This window comes from Crotalus tigris, unplaced genomic scaffold, assembly GCF_016545835.1.
Source record: "Crotalus tigris isolate CLP2741 ecotype Arizona unplaced genomic scaffold, ASM1654583v1 scf7180000024382.2542628, whole genome shotgun sequence".
Taxonomy (NCBI): Eukaryota; Metazoa; Chordata; class Lepidosauria; order Squamata; family Viperidae; genus Crotalus; species Crotalus tigris.
In genome coordinates, this window is record NW_024100552.1 from 888,608 (window position 1) to 902,326 (window position 13,719).

The window sequence follows — 13,719 nt, forward strand, 5'->3', positions numbered from 1 at the left end:
TTATGAAACATGTTTCACAGAAAAGCACTTGAGATGCAAAAAGATGGAACAACAAACATGACTAGAATATGTTGGAGCATCTTACATACAAATCAAGTAAAAAATTTAAGTCATTTTAACATAATGATTACAGTTAAAATCCTTTCTACGCCTACTGGTCAAATTTGAAGTTGATACCACAAACCATAGTTTAGCAGAATATGGGCTGGGTTCATTTATACAGGAATCCCAATCCCCGTGGCTGGTACCGGGCCGTGGGCCATTCAGATCCAGGCCACACAAGCAGTAGGCAAGTGTGCTTATGTGCACAGATCCACTTGCGTGAGCTACAGCCATGTACACTCGTGCGAAGCTCCATTTGAGCAAGTGGCAGGCTGTACACCTGCCACTTGTGCAAATGGACTGCATGTGCAAGTGTACTCACCTGCTTGCGCGGAATCATCCCCTCTCCCCCGCCACTGCAGCAGTCCACAAAGCAAAATAGCACAATGCCATAGTTTATAGAATAAGGTACTGTGCATATGTTAAGACATGGTTTACATACAGGCACAAATACAAGCCAAAAACATTAATCTAGCACGATGCATAAATCCTGCCACAATAGGCTAGTTTTTTCTTCTATAGCAAGGAATTTGCACATTTTGATCCTGCTTAAGCTTTACTTTCTCAAAATGTTAACTAATTAGCCCTCCAACTTCAGAAATAATTATATGAACACGGCTTATTTTAAACTAAGTTAAAAATTAATACATTTGTTAATTCAGACATATTTCAAAAAATGCTGTGCTAGGGATTTTTTGGTATGCCATTGTGGCATGACAATAAGCTAACCTTCCCCCCCCCACAAAACAATACCTATTATACCTTACCATGAGAAACCAAATCTTTCTTTCAGTCTCATTAAGAATAGTGGATTTGCGCGTGCCCAGGTGGTCTACTTTGCTGAACCAGTTTATTATGTTAAATAAATACATCACAATGTTAAATGTGGCCTCTGCTGCATATAGGTTACTATATCTGAATCAGATTCAATTTTGACTTACCTATGTAGCTAAGTAGGACAGGAAGAAATATTAGACCATGGGTTGCTCCAAGTAGCACCATAGCTAAATACATCCTGAAGTAGAAGACCTGGAAAATCTGAGATTTGGAAAAAGCAAGCACCACTATTCCTCCAAATTTTGTAAGTGTAATACCACTGAAAACCTATTGAAATTAAAAAAAAAAAAAGTAACAAATCTGGCATTCTCCTGTTATAAACAACATACTTATTCCCAACAGGCCAGAATTATTTTATTTTTAGGTTATTTTTATTATTGCCATCAATAGCAACAATGTATCAGCATCCTGCCTCCTGCATGGCTAGCAAACAAGCTTCTACTCTCCTCTTATCAACAAATCAGTTTGGTAAGTACCAGTTCATTGGGTTTTGCAATAAAAATGTACAATCTACACTAAGTTACTTAATGACAGAGAGCTCATTGTTCATTGTTTTTCATCATTTTCCCAGTGTTCCTACTCTAGATGACTGTTCTTACACAAGGAAAAAAAAAAGAATGATCTCCAACTGGAATGAATGTTTTTTAAGCAGGGTACCTCATCTCTCCTCTCTCCATTGCAATTTTGCCAAGGTTCAATAGGAAAGGAGGAGACAAGCAATGGAATGGTATATGCACATGAAGTCTGGTGTATATGGACAGTACTTGATCTGTAGTCCTTCAGGTTAAAATGGTTATCTATCCAAAACTTTTAGTTATAATTTCAGAGATGAACTTTGCACTACACAGATGCACGGTGTAGATTGCATCTATATACGCTGAGACATTGGTTGTATACGGGCCATGAGTTGTTAAGACAATTGGGCCCGATTCCTGTGGTTTCTATTGCCCCTGACAAACAGGATACAAAATACTACTTACACAGCTCCCCATTTGGGATAGTGCTTCCTCAGCACGCTCTAATCTTGTTGCTTTTGTACTAATTGTGAATGCTCTTGTCACATGGCTACAAAACTCAACAGAAATGCCACAACTCTGCAAAGGAGATAATGTAGATATTAGGATATTCTACTGTTTGATAAAGCATAAGGCATTCAAATAAATGGCAATTAAATACTTTTAGTTAAAAATTGTTATATGCAAAATAATACAAAAGGGGAATAAGTAGAAAGTAAATCTGCTATAACAAATTGAATGCAACAATAAATGCAGCAAGTCAAATTATATACCAAATGCCTCTTTATCAGCTTCTAGAAGTTACCAGCAGATAGGCATTCTTTGTAGAAAAATCCATAGTTTAGAAATAATCAAGATATGAAGATGGGTTTTAAAATAACACAATAGTTAACAGTGGATATAAAAAAAGTAGACACTGCTATTAAAATGCCAGGTATTTGAGATGTAAGTGAAGTAATTTATCTTCATGTGATTTTTTTCTTCTTTCTTTTGCCTTTTTCTTCCTCTTTCACCACTTTGAGTGCCAAGGGAGATCTGACTTTACATTTCAAAAAACTGGCCTTTTAACTGGGATATCTAGATTTTTTAATATTGTGTTATCTCTAAATATTAGTTTAAACCAATTATTCTAAGCATAGCACATATTAAGTCAACTATTAGGAAGTCACAAATAAAGATGCATTATTGGTGAAAAGATATCAAATGTTGATTCCCAAAAGTTAAAAATCCTTAAAAAGAGTTATTGGGAAAGAACACTTTCTGTGAATAAGGGGGATGATTGGTAGGCAGGAAACCATGTGTTGTAGAATAAAATGTGAAAAGTGGGCAATTCTGTCATTTTTTTTTCTTTTCAAATTTTCAGTACCAAATCAGTAGAGATGCAAAAGCAGCAAACATTTTCTAGGTTTAAATCCAAAACAATTTACAGAATCAATGATTAATTTTATTTATTTCATACAATTTTTTGTTGGGGCATTGGTAATAGATACAGCTATGCACAATGTTATCTGGCTAAATCACTGAAGTATGGACACAAAGTCTAGGACAAATCTTGTCATTGTGTTCCAAAAAGCCAAGAATTTGAGAGAGAGCTAAATGATTTGGTACTGTAATGGAAACAAAAAGGCCAACACTTCCTTTTACAAGGAATGAAGTAAGCGTGTCAAGTACAGCATGTATTCTTTTGAGCCTTTAAATCCATCTTTAGGGCTATAAATTGTACAGAATCTAAGTAGCATTTGTTTTGCACCAAAGCTTTGTAAACAGACTAGAATTAAAGTGCAGGTTAACTTACCATGACAAGGTTTACTAAGGAAACTGCATTTAAGGTGATACCCCAGAGCCACATCACTCCAAACATGTTGACCAGTATCATAGCAATAGTGAAGGAAACAATAATGGCAGCCCATATTTCAAAACCAAGCAGCACCATAGTTACTATGAATATTGATCCAAGGGAAATGCCAAGATTAAAGATGGTGTCGTTCACAATTGTTAAATATTGTTCATAAAAAACATAGAACAAGCTATGAAGAGAAAGATAAGTAAAGTTAACAAGTTTACAAACTATAGCTTTCTACCACATAGCTTCTAAACAAAGTCACTTTCTACTTTTTTTCAAAAATTGAAAGCAAGAATGAATCTAATGAATCTAATACATTTGTCCAGCCTTAATCACAATGTTGTATTCCAATTTTTCAAACCTAAACATAGGCTTCTGTAATACAAACATGTATTTGAAATGTAACTTTATTTTTTAAAAAAAGAACAAAGGGCACAAAGTGCCATTGTACAGGTATTTGTAGCTAAATACATACCCATTTTAAACTATCTTTATGAGAGCTAGTTTGGTGTAATAGTTAAGGCACCAAGCTAGAAACCAGGAGACTGAATTCTAATCCTGTCTTAGGCACAAAGCCCTAGAAAGGGAGCAATGGCAAACCACTTCTGAAGAACCTTGCCAGGAGTCAAAAACTGATTTGAAGACGCATGCATATGCAAAAAGGACAATCAGTAGTTTTAGCCAGTTTCAACCCAAATGAAGGGCTTTTAAGGAGAGATCACTCTGATCTCTTTGAGAGAGAAGAAATCACTGTGTTGTTCAACAACTCTTTCTGCTTTCTTCCTGTATTGTTGAATTTTCATGGCTTTGAATATACTGTTCCCACCAAGTGTTTTGTACAGCCCAACTCATTTCTGGAATGCAGCCTCTGGCAGAATTCTGAATGTGTGTCATTTGACCTGGAAGAATTTGTACACATCTTGAGTATCTATTTATAGCAACACTGAATAATTCATAAGATTAGGTCCTGATGCATTCTAAAACATAGTGTATTTGTGTGCTCTTAACTGGGCATTTTTAGAAATTGATTATGATGATTACATGCTATCAAGTCATTGTTGACTCCTAACAACCACATAGATTTTCTCCACGATGATCTGTTCCTAACATGGTTCTACAGCTCTTCCAACTCATACCCATTGTTGCTGTAACTTAGTTTATCCACCTTGCTGCTTGCTGTCCTCTTCTCTTCCACCTTTTGCAGCATTATAGCTTTCTCTAAATTAAAATTACTTAATGTCTGCTGATGATGGCAGTAAAAACAACAATTTTGCTTATTTTTTTCCTTTGATCATTTTTGTTTTTTTCCACTAAAAGCACCAAAAATGATGTTTCTCCACCAGTAATGGTGTGAAAAAAAATTATTTTAGGAAGAAAGACATACTAAAAATTACATACTTCATTTACAGATTAAAGACTGATTGACAAAAACTGAGTAAGTCCTAAGATTTTTTTCATTTGTGACTTTAGATTTATAAACTGAAGCCACAAAACATCAGTCAATCAAGCATTTAGGAATTAATCAGAACAAAGTGGAACACTTTGAATATAATTCTAAATATTATTGCTTTAATTATTTGTAAACTGTTCTATCTTTGCACATGCTTATTAATATTTTCCTGTTTTAAAAAATACATATATTGCACAGAAAAAAAATTGGAACATTATCACCATTACTTCATAATAATCAAAATTTGCACTAGGCTTTGACTTTGAGTGACCTAGGAGGATCATGCACAGACAGAAAAAAAAGTGGTCCAGAACAAAGAAGTAGAAAGGGCAAGAACGAAATGTAATTTTGATTAAATGAAATATATTAGCTATCAGCTAATTTTTACAATCTATTATAGTTTCTTCCCATGAATTTAAAAAATTCCCCCTTTACAATTTAATGGCAACTTCTGAAGAAGAGGGGCACCATTCAAGGATTGTGTTCTAGTGGCATATATTGCACAATCTAATTTTAATTCTACGATGTGGGATAGTTTTCTGCCCATAAAGGAATTACTGTACCTGTAAGGAAAAACTTCAGCATTTTTTTCTTTGTGGACCATGGCTTCAGTAATACTGTTTGCTATAATCCGTGCTTTTTTCAATGCATCAATAAAGTCGTCTGAGGTTTTTAGCACCGTATGGTAAGTCATGAAGTAAGTGGCTCCAATTTCAGAAGAGTTGTGTGTAAAGGTGACTGCAGAACTATATGCAGCGTGTCCTCTGAAAAGGGAGTAGTTCAGTTAGCATACATCAAAAAAGTTGCTGAGTTCTTTCAAATCAACCAACTAACAGGCATTTCAGTTTATTATCTTATTAGGAGATGCTACAATTCAATACTTATTAAAAGTACACAATACAAAGCAATAAAATGCTGATTTGCAGCATGGATGTATTCAGGGAATAAATTTGACAATGAACATGGGACTGCATATCAAATGGTTTGATGAAATCATGATAAATTTAATGCATCGTGATTTATCATTTGATTATGTATTCTACTTTTTTCACATATTGAATCAGACTAAATAGTCTACAGTTTCTTAGATCATATTTTTTCTGAAGATAGGACCATTTATCCAAAAGTATGAACTGTAGCATTTCATCTGTTCTGATCTCTAAATTGTTTCAGGCAATTTATATTGTGTTGACCAAACCATTAACTATTTCATTCAGTACCATAAGGTAAAATTAATCTGGTTCTAGAGGTTTCACCCCATACAAGAACAGTACATAATCCTTGACTATGTTGTTTTGAAGCTTAAACTGTAGTATTGTTCCTGTGCATTCCACTTTACAATTAAGTGAACATTCTTTTTTCAGAGAAAAATAAAATAGGCTAGCTTCACCTTTTCATTTTATTTGTATTTTCCCTTCTTCATAGTCAGCTACTTTGCTGATTCTTTTTATTTTAAAGGTACAGTATCTGAGGAGCTCTTTTGTTGTTATCTGAAATTAACAGTTTCAGCTTACTCTGAGTTTTAGATTTTCTGATGTAAGGGTTCAAATCTAGCCTATCTATATGTATTCTTTCTGGGTTTTCAACTCACAATATATGTCCATTTCTTCACTAAACTTTTAGTATGGATGCATTGACTTCTGCAGTTTTCCACAATTGTACGCAACTGTATTTTTACTGTTTCCTTTTTTTTTGGAACTCCCACAAATGTTGAGCTCCTTTTCCCACTAGCTTCTCTTGCTATTAAAGCCTCCAACCATTTTTATTTTAAGTTTAAAGTACAAATTTGAACATAACATAATAATTTCATTATTCACTACTTCATGCCATTTTGAAAGTTCTTGATTTATTTTAACAGAATAGTAGACTAACAGAGTGGAAAGGACCTTGGAGGTGAGGCAGGAAATCCTATAATAATTCAGACAAATGTGTATTTATTTTCCCTTTCAATTGCTTTGGTTCCTTCTACATGGAAATTATATCCTTCAATTGCTGTGTTTCAATTATGGCAATAATAATGCTAAGATTAAATTACATTTATTAAGCAATATTTGCCTACCCAATTTTAAAATTAAAGTTCAGCTTTATTTTGCATTTCTTGTGCTGTGACATTATTATACAGACAAAGAAAGCCAGGTATTTTATGACTCAATGTCCTTCCAAACATACCCTTTGCTACATTTCGGGTTAGGATTATCCGAGAGGAACATAGGGAGAAATGTCATGAAATCTTCACCCTCGGGTCTCTGTTTTCCTTCTTTAGTCAGTGGCCGGCAGCGCACACATGATGGATTGACAACTGTATAAATGTTATTGGAAAATATTCATAAAATTAACATTTGTCTTCATTCATGTAAAACTGATTTGCTTCAGATTTAATACTTCATTAAGCCTTGAAATTCAGTGGTACCTGAAGCATTGCAGAACGCTCCAGTGGTGTTATAAGTTCTGCAACAGGAAGACTGCGGCTTGACCCAGTCAAAGTAGTCATCAATCCAGGAAGAAGGTGCATAGCCAATTCTTGTACTAAAATATGAAAACGGTACCGTCGTTTGTCATTTTCAAATACATTCTATACAAACTGCATATACCATAAGTTTTAAAAATATATAGATAGCCCTTGACTTATAACAGGTTGTTTAGTGATTGTTCAAATTTACAATGGCACTGGAAAAAGTGACTGATGAATGTTTTTCAAAAGTGACTTATCACCATTGCAGCATCCTCAGGGTCATGTGATCAATATTCAGGGGCTTGGCAACTGACTCATATTTATGACAGCAGCAGTGTCCCAGGGTCATGTGATCCCCTTTTGCAAACTTCTGACAAGCAAAGTCAATGAGGAAGCCAGATTCGCTTAACAACCATGTTGCTTACAATCGCAGTGATTCATTTAACAACTGTGAAAAGAAAGGTCATAAAATGGGGCAAAATTCACTTAACAAATATTTCACTTAGCACAGAAATTTTGGGCTCAATTGTGGTTATATATTGAGGAATACCTGTATTTCGGAGAGAAGGGACACCTGCATTAGAAATTGTTTTTCCAATCCAATACATAAATGTTTTGCATTTTGGACTTCTAGGAAAGAAATGGCAAACTGAAGATGGCTCTGCTAAAAGCAGAGTTGACGGTGGTGGAATAAAGAGTTGGTGAATAGACCAGGTATTTGTTATTCCTCTCTGAACAAGAAAGGACTTGAAATCATCGACAAGTACTCCAGATTTTTGCTTCCTGCAAGGAGACTACAAGACAACAATCTCCAGTGGGTTTAAAGCTCTGGGGGATGAGAGATGCTCAAACCACAGTCAACACCTTCAAAAAGACACTGGGTTTACATAATTCCTTTTGTAATAAATTTTGGAAAGTGCTTGTTAACTTGCTTTTAAACCTCAGATGGTCCTTGAATTACAACCACAATTGAGCCCAGAATTTATATTGCTAAGTGAGAAATTTGTTAAGTGAATTTTGCCCCATTTTATGATTTTTCTTGCTACATTTGTTAAATGAATCACTGCAATTGTTAAATCAGTAACAAGATTGTTAAGTGAACTTGGTTTCCCCATTGACTTTGCTTGTCAGAAGATCACAAAATATGATCACATAACCCCAGTACACTGCAACCATCATAAATGGCTTCCGGTTTGCCATTGCGGCCGCCGCAGCCGCTGGAAGGCAAGCTCCGTCTTCCGCGTTTGGTTTTGCTCCACTGGGGGACCCTGGAAAAAGTCAAAAGTCACCCTGTAGAGGCAACGAGCAAGAAAGAGACCCTTGCTTGATCACAGGAGGGTGGCAGCTCTTCTGCTCGATCTGGGGCAGCCCTCCAAACCGGCGGAGGAAACACCAGCCATAGTAATATGGCCCATCACTAGGCTGCAGACAGCTGAAGTAAAACCACAAAGTACTTCGAAAGCAATGCAGATGAAACTGGGTGAGATCCAATCTTCTCTTTACCCTAAGTACTTTCTTTTCCTGTAAAAGCTGCCTGAAGTATCTTTCCCCCTGTGAGGAGAGAGGGAGGGGAATTTCTATCCCACCCTCTAAGAATAGCGGTGACTGACTACCCAGGGGAATTAAAGCACTAAAAGAACAACTTTAATCTAATTGGATTTATATGTTCCTGAAACTTCGGGACCAAATTTTTTCCTATTTTTATTGGAGACTTTTGCTTTTATCTACAAAATCTTTTTTGTAGATAAAAGCAAAAGTCTCCAATAAAAATAGGAAAAAATTGGAAAAAGGATGATAAAAATTTTGGACTTAAAAAACCTTAAATGGCCTTGGTCACATCTTGTGGTGAACTTTGGTATTATAACTTGTTATTTCCCAACACAGACTTGGCTCGAAGCCCAGACCTTAAATAAGACTCTTCTGACCTTGGCACCACCTGTGAGAAACTCAGCTGTAAGAGAAGAGCTGGGCGGCATAACTGGCCTACTTGAACTGTGAATGTAAATCTTTACTGACTTTCAAAGTTATATGTGGGGAATTGCCTTCTTATCTCTTTAGTTGAGGAATATTGGTTATTATATGAGATGATGAAATACCTTGGACTATAAAATCTTGCTTAACAAACGATTTCTACTATAAAAACTATTTATAGACATGTGGAAGAGATGGATGAAGACCAGGAAAAGATCCTTTCCATATTGAAAGCAATACATGAAACCATTCTTTCAGCTTGGGATAAAATAAAACCTAACATAGTTGGCAAAGGAAGAAAGCCAGAATAAGGCTGAAGAAAATTGGTGTTTTGATTTATTAGAGGGGATTTCATATTATTAATTAGAGGGTTAAAGAGAAAAGTTGAGATAAGGGGAATTCTGATCATTAGATTTAAAAAAATTTGGAAATTAGTTAAAATAAGGATTTTATCTGTTTAATATTTAAAAATTAGACCTAAAAGAAAAAAAATATTATGAATATGTTTGATTTATTAACCCAGGTAATATATATAATGGTTTTGATTTATTAAAGAGGATATTGTATTATTAAGTAGATGATTTAACATGGTGGGAAATAGCTAACTTTTAGGAAATAGAACAAGATTATATTCAAATAGATAAAATGTGTATTTTGGATATTAGATTCTGTTATGAATGGAGATAAGGGAAATCTTGGCTACCTAAAGTCTGAAAATTATAAATATTAAAGGTTAAATTGGAATATTGATGGGAAACTAAAAATTGGGAAAAAATTAATAACAGGAAATGGATTGTTTATGAAGATTGAATTAAAAATAATTAAGATATGTATAAGCTAAAATTTATTGATAAATGTAATAATGATGTTTTTACTGAGTTGATATAAGAACTGTATTAGCTTAAATACAAGACAGTAAATGTTAAGGGAAAAGGAAATATTTGATGTTGTAACTTGAAATTTGTACTAAAGATTTTGTTAGCGAATTATTGATTAACCCAGCCACCACTTTGCTTTTTAAATACTTAAATGTAAAATTGGAAAATTAATAAAATATTATAAAAAATGTGAACCAGATGTCAAGCAACTGAATGTAAATCACGTGACTATCGGGATGCTGCAGTAATCATAAGTGTGAAAAATGGTCATTTGTCACTTTTTTCAGTGCCATTGTAACTTTGAATGGTCACTAAATGAACTGTTGTAAGTTGAGGTCTACCTGTATTAGAAGCCTTTGGATTGAAAACACCAGATGGGTTTCCTTCAATCCTTAGTGAAAGAAGTTTTAAATAAAAGTTCAAGGATTGATGAAGGGAGAACAAAATTGGACTTACTAGTACAGAATGAAGCATAATATTTTAATACTGAACATACTAGTTTGGAACAACAGACTCAAAAGTTAATTTTAAGACTGTCTGCCTCTATAGATAGACTGTTTAAAAACTGCTGTGAAAGAGGAGCAGGTTTCATTGGTCAAGACTGACACTAATTTGAAAATGGATTTAAAAATGAAAGTCTACAAGAAGATATGGAAAATGATGCTACGTTGGACATATCTTAATTAAAAAGGAAATACAAATAATAAATCAAGAGTGTGACCTGTTTAATTTTCCTATATTGGACTTACACAAGAAGCTGGTTAATCATGAGTCTAAATAAAAGTTCGTTCCTATTCTAACAGAACATTATTTGCAAGAGAAAATCTTTAAGGAAAAAGGAAAATGAATACCTACTAGTTGCTAATCTCTGCTGCATCAAACACTTGTTGTATCAGAGAATTGTTGTCACATCCCATTCCTCCACAGACCATATTTTGCCCATCTGGTGTTGTATAATCATGCCCTTCTTTCAACACAAAATACACTGGAGGACCTGCATGCAAGTATTTGCCAAGATCGTTGAAGTAGACTATCAAATAGGAATCCTTATTTTAAGAGAGAGAAAAGAGAGAGAGAATACAAAAGAAAGGAAAATAAAGTAAGAAAATATTTCTACAATCCTCTCTATATAGATACATGATATGAGGGACGCGTGATACAAGTAGATGAGTCACTCAATCATGCAGCAATTACAACGAATGCTACGATTGGCTGACCTGGACTCATTACGCGGTCCAGAAGTCGGGCGCAGGCGTTAACTTATATATAAACGTTTACTCCCATTGATTTATGTACGCCCTGATGAAGTTGGCAGGAGCCAACGAAAGCTAGGTTGCTAATTTTTAAAACTTTTAATGTTTTATTTAAAACTTCTGTTTTATATTAAAACTTTTAATGTTTTAACTTTTCCTGGTGTTCAAATTTTATTCTCTATCTATCTATCTATCTATATAAATCTAGTATCTATTTCTTTTATGCACAAATAGGGAGCTGTCATTTTCAGAAAATTCTCAGGTAAATTTAGTATTTCCGAAGGAAAAAAAAGAGTAGCAGTACAAGAAGTTAAAAAACTTACATCAGGCATTGATAAGCTTTGATCCAGGCCAATCTCAACTTTGTTGACAACTGCTATGCTGAATGATAACACACCCACAAATATGGATATCTGAAATACAGTAAAGTCTTCTTTGTCTCACAAACAGCATTTATCTAAAACCTGTTCAGGATTTTGATTTACATATTTGAAATCTATAGAGTAAATCAGTGCTGCTATAAAATATACTGTAGCTCTTCGATTTAAAGGTTAAAACAGTGTCATGGTACACTAGCAATAGGGTGGAAGAAATATTTAACATGTTTCTCTTACAGTGTAAATGTAAGTAAAATTAACATTAATCTGTTCAGACTACTGAACTGATTTTTACTATTCTGAAAACCAGTGAAGGAAGAACAAAATCTGCATAAAATTAAATACATTTGTACCATCAAAAAAATTTCATGATTGCATTTAGATTATTATTTAGTTTAGATATTTTAAATCAAAAGGAACTTTAGCTGCAACAATAAGAATATACGTACAATAATTGGTCTCATCCAATCTTTAAGAAGAAACGGAGAATAAATGTTTTTGAAAAACTGAAACAGCATGCTTTTAGAGTGATGGAAACTACTGGTCTCTTCACGACCTTTGATACAGCACAGGACATCACATTGATTATTCTGGAATAATAAAAGGCCAAAATGAACGTGCAGCTAAAATAATGCTTACCCAAAACAAATATGAAAAGAGTTTATAATGATCTTACCTCTTGGCGCTTAATATCCAAGCCCAAGAGACTTACAAAGCAAGTAATCTGCAGAAGGAAATCAATAAAGACAGCCACTGCAGCAAAGAGGGAGAATGTACGAACTGCAGGCATAGTAGACAAGCTCCCTAAAGGAGAAAAATAAACAGATGCATGTCATACTAACTCTATACAAAACAATATATCCAAACATTTATGTACCACTTCCATAAAATACCAATCCAATTTTTGAAAAAGTTAATTAAAATACTGTCATTAAAAAGGAAAGAAAATACTAATCAGTGCATTTCTACAATTCATGAGAAGTTGCTGGTGAAAAAATAGTGTGGTTTTTTTTCCAGGTGCCTAAGCAATATACCAAGATAACAGGCACTACTTCAATAAAAGAGTAGGCATTACCATTGCGATTTTTCGCCAAATCCTGGTTTCCCATGAAGATATTATGCCAAGACTCCCGTACAAGGATGACAAAAAATGTTTCAGTTTACAGGCGATGTGCTTAAGGGCTCTTTCTAAAATCTCAGCATTTAACGGAACAGATATTTTAAATTCAGAAATAACTTGAAGAAATGAAACCTATTCTATGATTTCATTCCATAATACATCCTCTTTCCCAGCTGTATCAGAAACACATTTGGTGGAAAGTAAAAACATGGGTACTATTCAGCACAGCTGTTCATAAATAACAAAAGGCTGATTAATTAAACAGTAAAATAATGTTTCCATGTTGTATCAAGAATTTGGCAGTTTATATTTCACCAGTTTTGGCATTCTACTCAAATGTATTTTACCTGTTCCTTTTAAAACACCACTGTTCACTTCACTATGGGGCTGCTGTTGATTTTCAAGAATTTGAAAATAATGACTTTACCTATTCTGCTTTTTTAAAATACTAGTCATGGAGTAAGAGAAAATAATTAATTCCAAAATGCTAAGTACAATTTGTAAAAAAAATCTTACCTAGGAAAAAAGCCACTGTCTCTGAAAATGAGGAAAGAAACATGCTAGGAGCCACCTCTCCAAGAATTCGACCAATCTGCTTATCTAAGGTTTCATCTTGAAGCCGTTCATCTCTCTGAAATTATAATTAACTCATTAAATCAAATTGTGTGTCATATCTATGATACAAATTTTAGTTAAGAAAAAGTAGAAATATGCTTTTTTGCCAACCTGCAAAGGCTCCAGGCTATCCATTTTTTTAAAAGTTCAGTAATATGTTTTATATCTATATGGTGATTTAGAACTACATCAACACTCATATGCATGCACGCACACTGTAAAAACTCTCATAAATTCTAAATATTCTTCTTTAAAATAGTGTAAAAATCCAAAATGAACAGCTGTGTATAATTGGCCACACAGTTT

The 13,719-nt window shown here is 34.1% G+C and overlaps 1 protein-coding gene across 7 annotated transcripts in view; it reads right to left on the bottom strand.

Moving 5' to 3' along the window:
* Positions 1–13,719, bottom strand: part of NPC1 (NPC intracellular cholesterol transporter 1) — a 67,471-nt gene that overhangs the window by 26,745 nt on the left and 27,007 nt on the right. For all 7 annotated transcript variants that reach the window (XR_005554876.1, XM_039328559.1, XM_039328558.1 and 4 more), the window contains 11 exons: positions 13,315–13,429; positions 12,355–12,482; positions 12,128–12,268; positions 11,625–11,714; positions 10,904–11,094; positions 7,158–7,273; positions 6,917–7,046; positions 5,311–5,511; positions 3,250–3,481; positions 1,920–2,033; positions 1,044–1,206 (listed from right to left, as the gene is read on the bottom strand). Coding sequence is in view for 6 of the 7 variants with exons in the window: in XM_039328559.1 (XP_039184493.1) it covers positions 1,044–1,206; positions 1,920–2,033; positions 3,250–3,481; positions 5,311–5,511; positions 6,917–7,046; positions 7,158–7,273; positions 10,904–11,094; positions 11,625–11,714; positions 12,128–12,268; positions 12,355–12,482; positions 13,315–13,429 (1,621 nt within the window). In the remaining variant the exon portion in view is untranslated. The remainder of the gene's footprint in view (positions 1–1,043; positions 1,207–1,919; positions 2,034–3,249; positions 3,482–5,310; positions 5,512–6,916; positions 7,047–7,157; positions 7,274–10,903; positions 11,095–11,624; positions 11,715–12,127; positions 12,269–12,354; positions 12,483–13,314; positions 13,430–13,719) is intronic.